Source organism: Bos taurus, chromosome 4 (genome assembly GCF_002263795.3).
Source record: "Bos taurus isolate L1 Dominette 01449 registration number 42190680 breed Hereford chromosome 4, ARS-UCD2.0, whole genome shotgun sequence".
Taxonomy (NCBI): Eukaryota; Metazoa; Chordata; class Mammalia; order Artiodactyla; family Bovidae; genus Bos; species Bos taurus.
In genome coordinates this window covers 113,227,922-113,240,828 of record NC_037331.1, presented here as the reverse complement: position 1 = coordinate 113,240,828, position 12,907 = coordinate 113,227,922, and the positions used below count along the sequence as shown (strand labels likewise).

General features: G+C 44.7%; 1 protein-coding gene and 2 pseudogenes across 2 annotated transcripts; 2 read left to right on the top strand and 1 right to left on the bottom strand.

Annotated features, from left to right (window-relative positions):
* Positions 1-362: 362 nt before the first annotated feature.
* LOC768255 (GTPase, IMAP family member 4) lies at positions 363-7,522 on the bottom strand. Of its 2 annotated transcripts, none has more exons than XM_024991244.2 (3): positions 6,810-7,522; positions 4,738-4,791; positions 363-2,067 (listed from the first exon to the last, which is right to left on the bottom strand). In XM_024991244.2, exons 2-3 carry the CDS (start codon positions 4,775-4,777, stop codon positions 1,157-1,159), a joined length of 951 nt encoding a protein of 316 aa, XP_024847012.1. In that variant the 5' UTR covers positions 4,778-4,791; positions 6,810-7,522; the 3' UTR covers positions 363-1,156. The 2 variants fall into 2 exon arrangements, with proteins under 2 accessions (XP_024847012.1, NP_001414832.1); NM_001427903.1 differs by having other exon boundaries at positions 7,476-7,522.
* Positions 7,523-10,481: 2,959 nt separating this feature from the next.
* On the top strand, positions 10,482-11,619 carry LOC789225 (sulfate transporter-like; annotated as a pseudogene).
* Positions 11,620-11,757: 138 nt separating this feature from the next.
* On the top strand, positions 11,758-12,593 carry LOC132345193 (sulfate transporter-like; annotated as a pseudogene).
* The last annotated feature ends 314 nt before the right edge of the window (positions 12,594-12,907 follow it).

The window sequence follows — 12,907 nt, the reverse complement described above, 5'->3', positions numbered from 1 at the left end:
GCCTACACATTACTAGGTGAAGAGGACCCAGTGGAAGAGGAGAAAAGGGACAGATTTATCCATAGATTTTAAAGAATTTTTGCAGCAGGAAAGCCACAAAGGTCTCAGAAACCTCGGTTACACATAATTTCTACCAACATAATGGATGAATCCAAGGAGAATGTAGACTTTGACTGACAGAGGGGTTGAGAATGTGGCTCAAACCTTCCAGGGGAAAACGGTGAGGGGAGATGTCTGGAGGGTGGACCAAGTCTACACCAAAATCATCTTGAACTTTAAAAAAAAAAACTGAAATTCATCCCTGTGTTCTTAGAAAGAGTAGTGGTGCTTTTCAAGAAAAAAAAAAATCCAATTTGCACAAATATGGGAGAACAGAAAAGTTTTATTAAAATAACAGTAAGCAAACAATTCATCTGCATGGGGCAGCTGTTAGTTTCACAGGAAAAGGAGAGAACTGGTTACTCTGCAAACTGGTTGCTGTTGGTCAAAGATTTCCTACAGATATATCTGAATACACCAAGCATTATTCTCTTATCTGTTGAATATCTTTTGGGACTTTTGGCATTTCAAGTAGTTGAGTTCTGAAAAATCTATATGCTGGAGAACTCTTTGTTCATAATGGTTAGTTGATAAGGAACAATTTGAGGCCTTCAGTAAAATTATAAGTGAACAAATTTTCATTCATCTAGAAGGATTTCCATCAGTATCTCCTTCTGTAAGTTTAACTAATGGAAAGAATTGATCTTTCTAATAAACTATAAGGGTAAGATGATCAGCGCCATCTAAAGACAAAATAAGTGAGAAAAAGCTGTAGGGGAAGATCACCCACCAATCTAGAAAGAATCTAGAGGACAAATCTTTTCTAGGGATAAAGAAAGAAAGATCGGGGTCATCTTCTTTGGTCTCCTGCATTCCCTGTTTTGGTGTCTCTGAGAAAGAATTCACAAATTAGGGAGCATCAATACTTTCTGCTTTGGAGTTTCACAAGTTGAGAATTTATCCCTTTCCTGTTAAATCAATCAAACATATACCAATTATCAATAGTGAATTTACTCTCCTTAGCCCTGAGAGTCTCAGAGAAAAAGGACAATGCTCTGAGTTACATGGGGCAGACCACCCCAAAATATGCAGGAAATATGACAGGTTTTCATGAGGTTTAATCCTTAAACAGAGAGTAAATAGCCCGGAACACATTAAGGATGATTTCAAGTATCGTATTCTGATTCAAAACATCATCTCTGGCTGTTTGCTGCTTTGAAACCCAGTGAGCCTCCGTTTCTGCCAATTGCCTTTCCATTTCCACCTTCTGCTTTTGCTGTTCTAGTTCATCCTTCAGCTTTCTGATTTCCTCTTTGAACTCCTGTTTTATCTGAGCTTTCGCTCTCTCGAGCTCTCTTCTGTAATATTCTTGTAACACTTGGATTTGTTTCTGAATCTCCTCCTCGGTCTTCTGATACAGGCTATTCGTGTAGTATCGACCATTGCACTTGTCCACCACATCCTGGACCAGGGCCAGCAGCTGCTCCCTCTGGTTTTCCTGCTCAGCTCCTGTGGCCTTGTTGTTGAAAACACAGTAGCGATCTCTGAACTTGCGAATCAGCTCTTGGATGGCTGTAGGAGCTTGCTTTAAGTAATCATGGAAATCCATGCCTTCTAAGTCATCTTTCCGGGTGAATAAGAGAATCATGTGTTCCCTAGCTCTCTCTCCAAACATTGTCAGGATCTTCTCTGTGGCTTTCTGGTCTTCCAGCGTGTAACGGCCCACTGGGATGACCAGGAGCAGAGCGTGAGGCCCCGGGGAAGTCAGCACCATGCAGCGGGTAATCTCCTTGAGAGTCTCAGAGTCTGGGACCTCCGTGTCAAAGAGGCCAGGTGTGTCCACGATGACAACTTCTCTCCCCTTCCAGGTGGTGCTTCCTTTCTTGCAGTGCTTGGTGATGGATACAGCCGAAAAGCTAGACGGAAACACTTTCTCTCTGAGGATGCTGTTTCCTGTTGCGCTTTTTCCTGCCCCAGTCTTACCCACTAAGACAAGTCTCAGCTGGGAATCTCCAGAGTTTGCAAGCCCTGGAACATTAGGAAACAGAAGACCCAGTGTTAGAATGAACTTCAAATGTCTCCCCTGCAAGGCTCCCGCCCACTGAATAAATATTCAACCCTGAATATCCATTGGAAGGACTGATGCTGAAGCTGAAGTTCCAAAACTTTGGCCACCTGATGCAAAGAGCAGACTCGCTGGAAAAGATTCTGATGCCGGGAAAGTTTGAAGGCAAAAGGAGAAGCGGGTGGCAGAGGATAAAATGGCTAGACAGCATCACCAAATCAATGGACATGAATTTGAGCAAACTCCAGGAGAGAGTGGAGGAAGGAGCAACCTGGCAAGCTGCAGTCCATGGGCATGACTTAGCAACTGAACAGCAGTAACAGATATTTTTCAGGATCCCTTTCAGCTTCTTACTCTGACCTTATGGAAACAAACAGCTCATAGAGGAGGAAACAATGTGATTAAGAAGAGGACTCTGAGTTGCTACCAGTAGCTGTTCTTCATAAGATAGGAGATAACACAAAATTGATTATGCATATTTGACTTCCTAGGAAAGTTGAAAGTTAATATCAGAGCAGTAGAGCACAGCAATTGAAATCTGAATTTAAACACCAAATCATCTACCAGCTCTTTCTGTGTTTGTATTTAGCAAGTCTCTGCATATCTCTGCAATGTGTCTATAAAGTCAAAGTCCCCTGGATTTGTCAGGCATAGACCCAGGACCAGAGGGAAGGCAATTGACAGTCACATGTGAAAGCCTGTTTTTCCGAGAAGGCAGACCTTGCCAGGCGGCCCTTGAACTTAAGGGTCTGATTCCTGCATGAGGAATCCTATGTTATATTTACCCATTTCTGCTTTGAGACAATGCCTACATTATCCCACATACAACATCATAGACACTGTTACCAACTCCAGGTTATTTTCAGAGGCATCACCATTCACCCAGGCCCTCAGACTAGAAACCTAGGAGTCACCCTTGACTCCCCTCTTTCCCCTACATTCCAGACCCAACCCATCAGCATGTTCTCTTGGCTCCTGTTCACCTGTTCACCTGTCTCTGCTTTGAAGATCATCATTCCAGTCCAGATTCCATCACCACCCCTGCCTCAGCAGTCTCCTAACAGGTGTCTCCACTTCCACATTGTCCCTTTCAGTCTATTCTGTGAGATGGGCTAATCTTTAAAAAATATCAATCAAACAGAACCAGAAATTTGCAGAAACCCCTCCTGTGATGTCCACAAAATCTGTAGTTAATCTCCATCTCCCACACACTTTCTGAAGAAGTGTTTGCTGCTCCCTGAATCCCTAAGGCAGACTTTTCCCCATTTCAGAACCAGAATCCCAGGATAAAAGAAGTAAATTTCCCAATGCTGCAAACACTAGATAGGGGATGGCTAAGATTTATCTAAGAAAAAATGTACATAAGAATTTTGGCAAAACTAATATAATTTGTAAAGTTTAAAAATAAAATAAAACTTAAAAAAAAAAAAGAATTCAGAGTATTCTTAATACTTAGCCTCACAATAGAAACTCCAACCTAAGGAGATCCCAGGGCATTGGTTGGCCTTAGAGAGAGGGTGTAGGAAATTCATGGCCTGGCAGTGAAAAGGCACCAAGGCCAGTGCCAACACTACAACCATTGGCCAATGCTGATAATGAATGGATGGCAACCTCTGAAGTTGGCAGCCATAGCCACGAAGGAGTCCATCTCTGCACTCATGCCTCTTGAGTGGATGAGAGGATTCTCAGCTCCTCTCATCAGGATGCTGAGTCTGTTTCTCCAACCCTTCAGTCTGACTAGGCCTTGTGACTTGCTTTGGATCATAGGATCATGAAAACATGGTTAAGCAGAGAATCCAAAAGTGCTGACACATTGTGCTTTGCCTTCTCTTTCTGATTTTTGGAACCCTACACCTGCCCTGGACTAGCCTACTTGGTGAGGGCACAAGGCCCTGTTATCCCTGTCTGCCTGGCCGACCCAGAGCTTGCTGACCACCAGACATATCTGTGAGGCTATCCAAGATTATTGTGTTGCATCTTGAACCACCAGCCGAGCACCCCACATGAGTCAGTCTGGCTGAGATTAGCCAGGTTGGTCCAGACCCAAGCACAGCCCAAGTGACCCCCAAAATTAAAAGCCAACTAAATGGTTGCTGTTTCAGGTTCCTAAATTGCAGGGTGATTTGCTGAACCAGCATAAGCTCAAATGATAGAATCTATTCCTAGGATAAATGGGTAGAGGGAGGGTTATATGAGAAATGGAGTGATCAGTCTGTTGAGTTTGTTGCTTAGAGTGAGGCCACTGGGAGCAGGGAAATTTGGGGCCTGAAAGAGGCATTGATCACCCCCATGTTCCTCCTTCCCAGTCCTCTCGGGCTGAAGAGAGGGGCAGAGAAACCACCTGGGAGGCCACAGCCCCTGATCCATGTGCCCACATGGCAGGAAGTAGCAAGTAAGAAACCTCATCAAGCCTGGGAACAGTCAGGGCATTGGAACTTTCCTGCTCGCTGTTAAGCTACATCACAAGGAGGATGCATAGAAGGTGTAGAGAATGAGAGAGCAGAGCAAATGAGGGGAAAATGAGAAATGTGGTTGAAGATGTTTCACTCTTGTACAGGTTGGCTGGATGACAGGGCAGGAGAGTCCCAGCCCTCCCCACCAAGCCTGGCTGCCCTCCCCAAGTAGCCTCTCACCGTGGCTGGTCCTGGGTTCTCTGAGGTACTGGGCTGCCATTGTGGTTTGGATTCCTGGGAATAGAGAGACAGAACTATGTTATGTCAGGGAAACACAGAACAAACCAGAAACATTGACCTCCTGTAAACAATACTTTCTTCATAAACTTGCTACTCGATCTCTCCTCTATTTCTCAACACTTCTTAATTCTGCTTTCAGTGTCATTTTCAGAAGTCATTTTTCTTTACACAGATGTTAGTGCTTCAGGTGCTTCTTGGCACTGGTTCTGAGTGCCCTTCCCGCCTCTATTCAATTATTGCTCTGAGTGCCATTTATATGTAGTCTGCAGCCTGGACCCTTCCCAGTGTTACAACCTTTTCTATCCCAGACAAATTCTCCATTTGGCAATTTTGTGGGCATCTCCAACCGATTTGGACAAAATGAAACCCTGACTTCCATCCCTAGCCTGGTTCAAATTTTAGTAAGTGGCATCACAAAATGGCTCATGCAGAATCTTGGGGTCATCTCTAAAATACTTCTTTCCTCACTTACTCACAGTCCATCACCAAATACTATAGATTTTTGTTCCCCAAATGAAAAAGTATCCATTTCTCCCCATCTCCATGTGAATCCAACCCTATCATTTGATTGCAATGTAGTAGGCTCCCAAATAATACTGTATCTTCAATCCCTCCTCTACTCAATAGTCAGATGCCTTTATAAAATTTATAATCAAAGGATAATTGCTTTACAGCATTGTGTTGGTTTCTACCAAACATCAACATGAATCAGTCATAGGTTTACCATGTTCGCTCCCACTTGAACATCCCTCCCACATCCCTCCACATCCTGCCCCTCTAGGTTGTTACTGATCCCCGGTTTGAAGTCCCTGAGTCATACAGCAAATTCCCACTGGCTACCTATTTTATATATGGTAATGTATATTTCCATGTTACTCTCTCTATACATTGTCAGATGCCTTTTTGATATTTGGTTTTTTTCTCGTTTAGATTTTCTAATGGATTGCTTTTGTTTTTTATTTTTCAAATAGTTGAAAGCCCTTGGAATGATCCCAAAGGCCTTGCACGATCAATTTCTCTCTCTCTCTCTCTCAAAAAGCTTTAATCATACTGGCCTCCTCAGTGTCCCCTATATCCCCTAAGCTCCCCCCAGCTCCTAGATCTTTGAGGAGCACCTCCCCCTCCCTGGAGTACTCCCACCCCCACCCAATGGCCAACTGGTTTCTGCTCAGCCCTGAAGCCTCAGTGTTTTGTTATTTTTCCAGAGGGGCCTCTCCACCCACATCATCAACCAACAAGACAGGTTTGGTCTGAAGTTTGTTCTAACTACACCCCAGAGTTTCTGTAGAATACATACTATGATAGGAAGTGGTTTGACTTTTTTTTACTGTCTCCTTGTAGACTGCTAGCTTTGTGATGGTGAACTGTCTGTGTCTTGCATACCCCCTTATTCCCGAGGAAAAAAGCACAGTATTGGGATAAAGCATGGATCTCAAAAACTATTTGTTTAATGAATTACTTGATTAAAAAATACCCCACTGTTTCTTGCCTCCTCTGTGATTGAGCTTTATATCTCGCTTGCATCTGGCTGTGAAAAAACTCCTTGTTAAAACCACATTGCTCTTGAAACATTACATTACATTTTAGATGCTTTCTTTTATCACTACCTACTAAGGTTGGGCAATGGAGAAAGCCATTTGAAGAATTCTTAGCAGGGCAGATTTTAACTAGAACAGGCTGAAAATGCTATTTGCTAAAGATAGAGTCATCTGGTAGGAATGCATCCAAATACAAATTTGAAACACTTTCTTTTGAAAGTCGATTAGGAATAAGAGTAGGAAACAGCTTCTGTTAAACTGGGAACTGAAATCACCAAATTTTAAAGAATAAGCTTTGTTCATAAAGTTGATATTGGTTGTGGGCGTTAGGAGAAGGAGTAAGATACCAGAAATAGGAACACACAAGGTTTGGGTTATTTCTTAAAGTCTGCTGTCCAGTCTGTGGACTCTGCTTCAGCATTCTTTAATGCTGGTCTGTTTATCCTAGTTCAGATATTAAACCAGAGGACTGACCTTGTCTACACACTGACACTGGATGGCTGAATTCTCCTCCTACTGTTTAAGGAACAAGCATCAGTGGGTCCCCTGCTTCTCCTGAATGGTAGACAGTAACATGGGTTGGCATCTCCCTCCTCCTGTCTTCTAAAAGCTTCTCTTCCCCAACTAGGGGTGAGGCCCAGGAAGAGACTGTCCCTGAGGAGGCAGGTCCAAAGGGGCAGCTCTGAGCAGAGAGTTAACTGGGTAACAGACTCACTGGTCCTGCTCCGCGTGCTGGTTTTGCAACAGGGGAAGTGCTGAGCTGTGCCTCTTACATCTCCTCGAGCTCTTCTCAACACCAGCTTCCCACAGAATGAATTCTGTCTGCTTGATCAATGCTAATCCTGAAAACTTCAAGTTTTCTTATAAATTCTATGAATGGTGAGAGGAATCATTTGTTTGTACAAGTATCCTCTGAGCCATCACCATGGAAAGAGGCATCAATTTGTAGGGCTCAGCCTTCAAAACAGATTGCAGCCTAAAATCATCAAAAACAGCAAACAGAAACCCAATGAGAAATATATTCTGAGAGCAAGTTTGCAAGGAGGTTTAAGATACAGATCCAGGGGAGGAGTCCCTGTCCATCAAATCACACATTTCCCTCCTTCCCTCTCACCCCCACAAACACACCTCTTCCCTTACCTAGAAAATCTGGGGCCTGCTCCTTCTCTTACTTTGAAGACAAGGCTGAACCAGGAGGTGATGCAAAGCTATTAAAAGGAGGAGGCAGGAGGAGACAGGAAGTGAGGGAGGAGCCATCCAAACTCACCCAAAAGACCTGCTGCCCCCGTGATCATCTAGGAGAGTTAGAACTCTTTGCAAAGATGAAACTGTTTTATGTGGTTCCGTATGGTTGCCCTGAGCCACATGGGTTATTGAGCTCATGAAATGTAAGAAGTGTAATTGAAGAACTGAATTTTAAATTTTATTCCAAATTGTCTAATTGAAAGTTACATTTGAATGGCCACACCTGCCTAGTCACTACCATACTAGGCCATGCAGAGATTACAGAAGGGAGGGAAACAAGATGGGTCATGCTGTGAAAGTCGAGAAAAAACTACTGGGTCAAAACCAGAGTGCTGACGCTCAGAGTGTGGCCAAGATGGCAGGGTAGGAAGACTCTGAGCGTAACTCCTCCTATGGGCACACTAGAATTATAAGCATCAATGGCACCCCACTCCAGTACTTTTGCCTAAAAAATCCCATGGACGGAGGAGCCTGGTAGGCTGCAGTCCATGGGGTCGCTAGAGTCGGACACGACTGAGCGACTTCACTTTCACTTTTCACTTTCAGGCATTGGAGAAGGAAATGGCAACCCACTGCAGTGTTCTTGCCTGGAGAAACCCAGGGATGGGGAAGCCTCATGGGCTGCCGTCTGTGGGGTCGCACAGAGTTGGACACGACTAAAGTGATGCAGCAGCAGCAGCAGAAAATAACTGTCATCTAAGAACTAGTAGAAGATTTTCCACGGCTAAAGGTAAAAAGAAGGAACCACAACAAGACAGACAGGAGGGAGTAAGGTCAAGATCCGCATCCCTAGGTAGGTGACTTGCAAATGGGAAGATAATCACAACAACAGAGGTTTTCCGCAAGGATCAAGGGATTGGGCTCCACTTCAGGCTCCCTGGAGGGGGGGTGTCCTGCACTAAAAAGGTGAGCCCCCCAAATATCTGACTTTGTTGTGTCATTGCTAAGTTGTGGCTGGCTCTTTGTGACCCCATAGACTGTAGCCCCTCAGGGTCCTCTGTCCATGGGATTCTCCAGGCAAGAATCCTTGAGTGGGTAGCTATTCCCTTCTCCGGGGCATCTTCCTGACCCAGGGATCGAATGCACATGTTCTGCATTGCAGGCAGATTCTTTATGACTGAGCCACCTGCTGCTGCTGCTGCTAAGTCGCTTCAGTCATGTCCGACTCTGTGCGACCCCATAGACGGCAGCCCACCAGGCTCCCCCATCCCTGGGATTCTCCAGGCAAGAACACTGGAGTGGGTTGCCATTTCCTTCTCCAATGCATGAAAGTGAAAAGTGAAAGTGAAGTCGCTCAGTCGTGTCCGACTCCTAGCGACCCCATGGACTGCAGCCACCCCTCTGTCCATGGGATTTTCCAGGCAAGTGTACTGGAGTGGGTTGCCATTGCCTTCTCTGGAGCCACCTGAGTAGCCCCAAAACATGCAACTTTGAAGGCCACGGGACTTACGCATGGGAGAGCGAGAAGGCATGGAAAGCAGAGACCCCATTCTCAAAGGGCATGGACAAAATCTCTCATGCTCTGAGACCCAGTGCAGAAGCAGTGATATGACAGAAGCCTAAGGGAGACCCATTTGCTGATCTTGGAGAGCCGCCCAGGGAGGCAGGAGGCAACTGTATATATATATATGTTCATGGATTGGAAGAATCAATATTGTGAAAATGTCTGTCATGATAGTGTTCTATACTATCCAAAGTAATCTACAGACTCAGTGCAATTTCTATCAAATAACCAATGGCATTTCTCACAGAATTAGAGCACAAAATTTTACTATTTGTATGGGAACACAAATGACCCTGGATAGCTAAAACAATCTTGCCAATAAAATGAACAACATGGAAGAAGTGGACAAATTCTTAGAAAGGTACAATCTCCCAACAGTGAACCAGGAAAAAAATCAAATATATGAATAGACCAATAACCAGTTCTATAGTCTCCCTATTGGAAAATCTAACCAGGTCTCCCACTTGACAGGTGGGGATACTGGTAAAGAATCTACCCGCAATGCAGGAGACCAGGGTCGAGAAGATCCCCTGGAGAAGGAAATGGCTACCCACTACAGTATTCTGGCCTGGAGAATTCCTTGGACTGTACAGTCCATGGGTTCACAAAGACGTGGACACATCCGAGCAACTTTCACTTTCACAATAACTAATTATGAAACTGAATGTGTTATTCAGACCAAGAAACAAAGTCCAGGACCAGATGGCTTCACAAGTGAATTCTACCAAACATTTAGGAAAATGTTAAAAAAGAAAAGAAAATGTTAACAGCTATCCTCCTCAAATGATTTTTAAAAATTGCTGAGGAAGAAATACTTCTGAACTCATTGTATGAGGCCAGCATCACTCTGATATCAAAATCAGAAAAGATAACACACAAAAAGAAAAGTATAGGCCAATATCGCTGATGAACATATATGCAAATGTCCTCAACAAAATATCAACAAACCATGCTGGGCTTTCACTCTAGAGTCACCTTCTGCACCTCCTAGATGGTGCCTGCATGCCACTCCCCTGCCCTGCCTGGCTGGGCCCTCCTCTTCCAGGGACCAGGCAATGGGTGGGCAAGGGGTCGATGGGTTAAAGGGACGCTGGCCTGGAGGTGGGCTGCCTCTGCCCACACCACCTTATCCCCTCAGTCCCGCCATGGTGGAAGACACTCCTTGAAGGCAGGTTGTGTGTGGGTGGCCCAGAATCAAGCAGTTTGGAAAAGTCTCTTGACTCAGAAATCACAGAGAGCTATTCCAAAGTAGAAGGAATGCACTCAAACTAGCTTGGCCTGAAGGTAGAAAGTGAGAAGAGAGTCCTGCACCAGTTGCATTGAGAAATAAAGAGCTCCTGTGTGAATTCACCAATCTGATTTCTTGCTGAGCGAGGCTGGAACATCTATCTCCAGAAATGTCTTTGAAAAATAAAAAGCAAGATAACCTTTCATCTGAGGACTCAGTTAAAGGAAATAACCAATACAGGTCTCATGTAGGATCCCCCCTGGAGCACGAAGAGGAATCACGTAACAACTTTCAGCAATTTGAGACCAATGATAAACGCAGACCTTATCCTAGGGTCCACTTGGAGCCTTAAGAGAAACCAGATACCAACTTCAGGCAATTTGCCACAAAAACCTACAATTTCCAGTGCAATCCAACCAAACCCCAAAATATCATTTTTGGTTTCCTTCCTGTTTTGCAGTTGCCCCCAAAATGTAATCTGGAGGAAAACATTTTAGGAGATGTGATGTCTGGCTTGATTGGGGGCATCTTGTTGGTGCCCCAGCCCACTGCTTATTCTCTCTTGGCTGGCCAGGAAAATACTGATGGTCTACACACATCTTTTTTTGTTGGCTCAGTTTACTTCCTACTGGGGACCTCCATCACATCTCTGTGGGCATCTTTGGAGTGTTGTGCCTTATGACCAGTCAGCTGTAGTTGACTGAGAATTGTACAGAGCTGGCAGTGACACTGCCCATGTTGCTCCTTCTTTGGGAATGGTTTCAGGTGGGAGCACACTATTAAGCCAGACATCAGGCAAGATATGTAACACAAGTAGCTATGACATTATAGTTGACAGTATGGTCACCTTTAAGGTTGGAGTTTTTCAGGCAGCAATGCGCTCTATCAAGTGGGCTTTGTTTCAGTCTCTCTCTCAGATGCCTTGCTGAGTGGATTTGTCACCTGTGCCTCCTTCACAGCTGTTACATCTCAGGCCAAGTATCTCCCTGGACTCAGACTCCATTGGAGTAATGGTGGGGATTATTCATTAGTGAAAGTGAAAGTGTTAGAAGCTCAGTCATATCCGACTCTTTGTGACCCCATGGACTGTAGCCCACCAGGCTCCTCTGTCCATGGGACTTCTCCAGGCAACAATACCGGAGTGGGTTGCCATGCCCTCCTCCAGGGGATCTTCCTGACTCAGGATTACACCCTGCATCTCTTAAGTCTCCTGCATTGGCAGGTGCATTCTTTATCACTAGTGCCACCTTGAAAGCCAAATCCCTGGAGAGCCCTAAGTAAATTTAAGAATCTGCCCAAGATGTGGTGCTTTCCTGGAAGCTCAGCTGGTAAAGGATCCGCCTGTGATGCAGGAGACTCCTGTTCAATCCCTGGGTTTGGAAGATCCCCTGGAGAAGGGAACGGCTACCCACTCTAGTATCCTGGCCTAGAGAATTCCATGGACGATGTGGAGGATTAACCGAATAGATACAGTTATATTATTTGGTACTGTGCTGTCCTCTGAACCAAGTACTGAAATAGGCCTGCTTATTGGAGTTGGTTTTTCTTGTTTTCGCTCATCCTCTACACTCAGAAGTCAAAGACTTCATTGCTTGGCCCAACAAAAGAGCCTGAAATCTTTGAATCCATGTCTGCCTACAAGACCTGTCAGGCTAAGTCAGCCATCAAGGTTGTCCACTTTGAATCCGCTCTCTATTACATGAACAGAGAATATTTTAAATCTTCTTTATAAACTACCCACCCCCCCCCCCAATCCAGTCTTAGTAACTTCAGTTAAGTTCAGTCGCTCAGTTGCGTCCGACTCTTTGCGACCCCATGGACTGCAGCCCGCCAGGCCTCCATGTCCATCACCAAATCCCAGAGCTTGCTGAAACTCATGTCCATTGAACCGGTGATGCCATCCAATCATTTCATAGGCAGCTCAGAAGAAGGTAGCAAAGAAAAAGATCAAAAGGGAAATAGCCGCTCTCAGTGGAATCCAGGATGAAGTTTCAGTGCGACTTTCCCATTCCTTAGAGTTCCACACCATTGTGACTGACTGCAGTGCAATACAGCTTTTAGATCCAGCAGGGATCCACATGATGAAAGAAGTTCTCAGGGTTTATGAAACCATTCGCATCCAGGTTCTGCTGGCTAAGTGCAATCCCTCTGTGAGGGACTCCCTGGCCCAGGGAGAGTACTGGAGAAATGAAGAGGAAAATCTCTTTTACAGTGTATGTGAAGAATGACTTTTGCGGAAGACTCTCAAAATTTGAAAGATATCTATGTTCCAGTGGTCTGAGCTTTTCCAGTGATTGAGAAAGTAGATGGAAGGAAGGAATACTGTCTAGCCAGTTGTTTAAAATTTCAGATGTGCAGCATTTTGTGCCGTGGACCTGGAAATTGCCCCCCATGGAGATTTTGGCCTTTTGGCTGGACAGAACTCTTCCTTTGAAGCTGATGGCCGTCGTTGATACATAAATGCAGCAGAGCTTTTAGTTAGGCAGAATCAAAAAGAAGAAACTACCGAGGTTTTCAGCTTTCTTGCACATATGGAATTAAATGAGTATCTGTTGAATTGAACTGTAGTTCAGTGGCTCAGTCATGTCCGACTCT

Bases quoted from the DNA above. Each gene is read 5' to 3' on its own strand.
- LOC768255 (XM_024991244.2), bottom strand. From the start codon at position 4,777: ATGGCAGCCCAGTACCTCAGAGAACCCAGGACCAGCCACG. The intron at 2,068-4,737 runs GTGAGAGGCTAC...CTAATGTTCCAG, and splicing joins AGAACCCAGGACCAGCCACG to GGCTTGCAAACTCTGGAGAT.